The 6,000-nt window shown below is 47.5% G+C and overlaps 1 protein-coding gene across 1 annotated transcript in view; it reads right to left on the bottom strand.

The window, feature by feature from the left end:
- Positions 1-6,000, bottom strand: part of ATP13A5 (ATPase type 13A5) — a 31,425-nt gene that overhangs the window by 14,178 nt on the left and 11,247 nt on the right. Inside the window, exons 9-14 of the mRNA XM_010147169.1 lie at positions 5,708-5,839; positions 4,913-5,083; positions 4,525-4,682; positions 4,062-4,250; positions 3,735-3,796; positions 974-1,124 (exon numbers count right to left, since the gene is read on the bottom strand). Of these exons, the coding sequence (XP_010145471.1) occupies positions 974-1,124; positions 3,735-3,796; positions 4,062-4,250; positions 4,525-4,682; positions 4,913-5,083; positions 5,708-5,839 (863 nt within the window). The remainder of the gene's footprint in view (positions 1-973; positions 1,125-3,734; positions 3,797-4,061; positions 4,251-4,524; positions 4,683-4,912; positions 5,084-5,707; positions 5,840-6,000) is intronic.

The raw sequence follows: 6,000 nt of genomic DNA, 5'->3' as shown, positions 1-6,000 counted from the left end.
TGATGAAGTGAAAGAGAAATAAGAGTCCTTATCTATCTGGTTTTATCTTCCAGGCTCACACTTTTAAAAGACTCACACTGAAGTTCTGTGCAGAAACAGGGGGGTAATTTTCAGTGTAGGATGCTTTTAGCCCTCCAGCTTGGTTCCTTCACATGCTGCTGAGCCTCATTCACCCTCACAGTCCCCTTCTGCTGTCACGCAGCTCTGCTGCTGCCTGCTCTTCCACAGGAGCAAGCACCAGCCTGACACCTTCCCGCAGGGCTGCTGGAAGAGCTCCCATCTGTTTTACTTATTGATTAATCTCTCTGGAGCAAAAGGCTGAAGGAGAAAAGATGATGAGGCAGTTAAATGCAAAGACCCAGAACCTCTCCAGGCTAAGATGTGGCAGGGAGAGGAGCAACCCCTTCCCTTCTCATGCCCCCTCCCATCCTGCTCCCACCCAAGCTACTCTCTGTCCCTGCAGATGAGCCCCAAGGCTCAATCTCTCACCTCCTCCACAGGTTGCTCTGAGACGTGCTGTTCACTCAGCTGGAGGCTCCAGCCTTTGTTTCTCCATGTCCCTTTGCTAACCAGAGGTAAGAGCCTTTAGCACGAGGGCATAAAGACCTGCCTGTGTTTCCTGGGCTGACTTGCACTCCACTATGTGACCAACAGTGCAGTCCGATCATCTTCCAGCAAGCAGCAACCAGGCTCCCCCCCTCCGCTTCCTTACACTCCATCATTTCCAAATCAAACAGAGAGCAAAAGCAGGCAGCCCCAAGGAAAATGATGGCTGGATTATCAAAAATAACTACAGTGCTGCAAGTCTGTCATGAAATTAGTAGAAATAACAGAGCGAATTCCAGCTGTTATGGCCAGGACTGCAAAGGAGCCTCCCCTATGGGTATGCATTTGAACTTGACTTGTGAGTAAGCCCCCAGGGGCTGGGGGTTTCCATGTTTTGGATGTGTGCAGAGGATGCAAGTCACATTACCCAGTGTGTGCCCTCAAACATTTTCAGGTCCAGCGGATCCCCCTGAATCTTCTTATCCAAAACCACCATTGAATGACAGCTCGCCATGGCTCCGCACACGGGTCCCCAGGGCAGAGGGGTGCTGGATGGGAACTTATGGATTTCCTGAAACCTAAATCAAAGCAGAAGGTTAGTGTGACCGCTGTAAGAAGGATGCAGAGCCACAAGCCCTCAGCTAGCGCGTACAGGTGCTGCCCTGCTGCAGTCAGCAGAGCTGAGCCCAGTAAGCAACAGACTATCCTACCCATCCTTCTATTAACTGGTCAGATATATTCATGAGGCCAAAAATACCTAATAATTAATGAGCACGCTTTCTACTTGATGTGAAGTAATTGAGGTGGTAAAACACTCAGGGGGGGCTGGCACAGGAGTCCTGCTTAACAATTGCTGTTTGGTATTAGACAAAGCAGAGAAGACGCTACTGGAGAGGAAACCGCGTGCCGCAGGGATCTCAGAGAAGTTTGGCAATGCGCCCTAGGAGATTTGTGCATCTGCTCGGGCTGGTGCTGTGCACCCAGCGGGGTGGGTAAGCGCTGTCAGCCCTCTCTCAGCACCCCGGGAATGACATGGGAGAGCCACAGCAAGCCTGACCTTCACCTCCAGTGGTAGATTTTACACCTGCGTAGCCACACACACAGATGTTTGCCCCTCACGCCTTGGTTTTAAAACCAGGGAAGTTAGCGACTCCTGCTGAGTTATAACAATGCACACTGCCAAAGATTCATACCCCAGTTTCTTTCTGTGGAGAGCCTTGGGGTTTATTCCCTCCTTGGCATCGCAGTACAGACTGAACACGGGAGGCTGGGCTGGGTGAAGGCTCTGTAATTTCATCATGAAAGTTCCTTCTCAGCGTCCTCTTTTCTTACACACACATTCCCCTCTAAGAAACTGCCTGGCTGACACGCCGTGCCTGCCAGACCACAGCACAGCCCATTACCATTTAGGCTGGCATGTTAAGAATAAATTTAAATATGTTTTATTTACCTTTGATCACCACTAGCAGCCCCTGTTACTAACACAGGCACAGTGAAATGAATCTGGAAGCGAGCAGCGTGACAGCTCGCAGCTCTGTTAAGAGGAACAATGAATCCAGGACCTGTTATCCCTCTGGGCCAAAGACTGTTCTCTTTCCAGCAAATTATACCTTGTTCCCAGCCTGGTCATAATTGGGTTATTAATTAATTAATACATGAGAGACACTGTGAAACTGCTAAACATCACATAAAACCAACAAACATTTATATCTTATTAAAGGTACAATAGGATATTTTACAAGTTGAAGGAAATTCCTTTACTGCGATTGCCTCGCAGTATTCAGCTCAGCTGAAAGTTTTATAATACACTTAAAAACGTAAACATTTAAGAAAGAGTAATTATGCAAATAGGGTAATGAGATCAATGCAGACAGCAATAGCTCCCCCTTGCGTTTTGGCAAGCCACCAGCACTGGTTCCCAGCTGGGTGCAGATTGGACATGGCTGCAAAGTAGATTTACATTTTGATACGTTACAGAGGTTTTTTATTACATGATTTTTTTCTGATACATAGGTCCGGTTTTGTTCTGCTGGTCGTGTGAGCAGACAGCACCTGCAAGTCTACCTTGATGGAAATCACTCTGGCACAGAGCTGCCTGCCTTTTGGTGGGCTCCAAGCCCGTTCAGCACTCACCTATGCAGGGTGGCCTGCCTGGTGAGCTGGAGGAGGGCCAGGAAGAGATTGTACTATGTGCCTGCGGTTTGGTCCCACTGGAAGAGTACTTTATTGGTTGACACTTATTAATTTCTCCTCATTAATTTGCATCAGATAGTAATTTTCTCTGTCCTTTGAGGAAGTATTTGGAATGTGATTTTTCTCCCCTTGCAATGAATTAATCCTTTCATTCATTATGGCATGATTATCTCTGTGGTGTTGAAGTATCTGATATATTAACAGCTACTAATGAAAACCTGGGAGTAGATATGGGGTGTGTGATTTGTCCTCACCACTGCAAGAGATTAATATTTTGAGTTCAGCATACCAGGCACTGCAGAGCTGAAGCCTGTTATTGTACTGTAATAATATGAATTAAATAGTATAATTCTCCATACAGTCAAGTTTAATGTTTACACAGTGGTTATTCCTTAATGATTTCAGTGGCCTTTGGGCTTGAAATTGAGATGGAGCCTGCCATGGGTTTGAGGGAGTCCCTAAGGACACCTGAGCTTTGGCAGGTCTGATCTGTGGTCTCATGGATTTTTCACAGCATTTACAGAATGTACGTAAGTAAGATTCAACAGACACCAAAGTCAGCAATACTTAATTTCAAGAGAAGGAGCACTATCCTAACATTTAAATGATGAAAGGTTTATTGACTAGATTAAGAATATTTATTGAACTATGCTGCAAATGACATAATTGAAAAGCTGTGTGCACATTCTCCAAATCCCCTCCGGCTAATTAAATGCACTCATGCTGCTGCTGACTTCTGTTTGTCTTGAAGTAGCAGCGACCTTTATGGGCACAACTGCCACAGCAGCACCCAGGTGCCCTCCTTGGAGGGAAGGGGCTGAGCAGGGACACCCATCGCACTCTCCCTCCCCCAGCGCTCCCAAATGTCTCTTGCTGCATTCTATTGCCGGCTCTCCATATCCTACACAACCACCACCCTCCTAAAGAGACATTTGGGATTTGGGCAGTACATTCATACTGGAGATTAGTCGTCACTAAATGAAATCCTTCCTTACCCGCCTCCCTCAGAAGGGATGATGCCCCACAGGTCCAGTCCGTCTTCTGTCAGTGTGCCCGTCTAAATTTAAATAAATATTTATTTACCCTGCTATTGCCTACCCCCTTTCTCCCTGTGCATCCCCAGATGTCCTTCCCCAGCTCCCAGGCAAGGTAAGTACACAGCCTCCTCCCCGCAGTGTGACCCTGCTGCATGGGCATCCATGGAGGATTTTTCCCTGGGCTCAGATCAGGGCATATGGGGTGGGGGGGGAAGAAAAAAAAAAAAAATATCCCACATTCCCAACAGCCCCCAACATCTTTCAGTGCCCCAGGAAGCGCCTTACTTTGTCAAAGCAAACCAGGTTGATCTCTCCGCAGATATTAATCCTCTGTGGGCTGATGCAGAAAATCATCTTTTTCTTCAGCCTCCTTTGGGCATAAATGGTGCCTGTTGTCAAGGCAGCAGGGATAGTGGGAGGCACAGCCACGGTGAGGAGGAGGAGAGCCATAGACACCACATCTGACACCGGCTTCTGCAAACAGCGAGAGCAGCAGGGGCGCTGGAGTGGGCACAGCCTCCCTGCCCTGCTACCACCAGTCTCAGGGACCCCGACACCCCCTGTGCAGGAGCAGCGCACCCCAAGCTCTGCCCCTGGGGGTGACATTTATTTTGCTTAGTTCTATCCATCTCCTTCTCCCCCCACCATTTCTGGCATCAGAAAACTGAATTACAGAAGTGAACAATATTCCAAGGATCTGAGTGAGGCGAGGGCTCCGAGCTGGCACCGGGGCATCCCTCGGACTTACCTTGTGGGACACGAACACGCACACGGTGTAGATGAGTCCTAACACGCCAATGACGGAGAGGCCTACGATGAACTTGAAGGCATCTCTGTAGAGTTTGAAGTTCACTGGCTTGGGGTAGAGGATGGATCTCACCAGGTCGCCTTTAGCTGTATTGAACCCTGTGTGGAGACACGTGCCACGCGTAGTGTATGTGAGAGCGGCATCGTACCGCATCAGTGCTTTGCAAAACCGGTAACAAGGCACAAGCCTTAGCTATCCGGTGGCACAAGCACTTCTCAGGGCTGGCAGACCTGTGCTGGACTTGAACTACAAGCAGAAACCATCTCTCCTACCAGCCTCTGGGGCTGCTGCTTCCCCTCTGCCGGTTAGCAAACGATAAAAGCAATACCAGTTTGCAGCACGACGGCTCTCGCTGGCCCTCGGCCCGTTGGTTTTGTCTGTATAACTTCTGTCCCACAGAAAAGGACGTGTCGCCGATAGTCCTCCATGCTGTGGGTTTTCCAGGGCATCGGACTCTCCGTGAGGGGCAAGGGGGTTTTAGTAACTGGAATGCTTTCACCTAAGAACGACAGTGTGGAGCTTCACTTAGAGGGGTTTAAAAGTCTATCAGATTGTGCACATTGGAAAGCAACAGCACCCTTTAGGGGCTCAAGCCTGCCTGACGAATCAGCTTGTTTATGTACTTACACACCCAGATTTATGGTGACAGCCATTAAAATTCTAGTTTCGGAGTGCATCAGATGGTTTCTCTGAGCATCTTCTATCGATGGGCTGGGGCCAAATTTTGCCCCAACCCAAACTGATGCCTTCTAGTGTCTCAATGTTTAGGTATAGCAGTGACCCCTGTGCTCATACATTGCCTGCTGGAACAGCACTGCTGCAAGACCTAAATCTGAAAACTAAAAAAACCCCACACACATTCTGTGTATTTGAGTATTTTCACTTTCTAATCCTGACAATATATTAATCCTACTTTTTTTAATGTGGATAATAAATGCATATTACAAAATGGCAGTGTCCAAATGCCCAAGACAGCTGCAAATTATTCAAGCCACAGTTTTTCCACCTCCTGCTGCAAACTATTCTAATAAATAGTAAACAATTTGCTGTTAGAACAGATAGAGACCACTCCCTGACAGATAATCTACACAGGGTGTTGTTATTTCAAACTCCAAGGCTGCACCTGTGAGCATCCCCTCATTCACAACACAGCTTCCATCAATCAGGACAGCATCACATGGGAGAGAGAGCTTTTTTCCATCTAAAAGAATCATGTCTCCAGGGACTAAGTAACGAGACTCCAGCTCTTTGCAACCTGTAGAACAAAACAAAGAGGAGCATTACTTGTGCACAAATTTCGGGCAATTTTAAAACATCTCAAGGCACACGTATCATCACTAAACTTCTACCCTCCATGATTTAAGGCCAGTGCTTCTTAGAAATAGTACTGATCAAAAAGCAACAGCACAAAGATCG

Source organism: Eurypyga helias, unplaced genomic scaffold, assembly GCF_000690775.1.
Source record: "Eurypyga helias isolate BGI_N326 unplaced genomic scaffold, ASM69077v1 scaffold5060, whole genome shotgun sequence".
NCBI lineage: Eukaryota > Metazoa > Chordata > Aves > Eurypygiformes > Eurypygidae > Eurypyga > Eurypyga helias.
The sequence above is the reverse complement of the archived record's forward strand: the minus strand, read 5'-3'. Positions and strand labels throughout refer to the sequence as shown.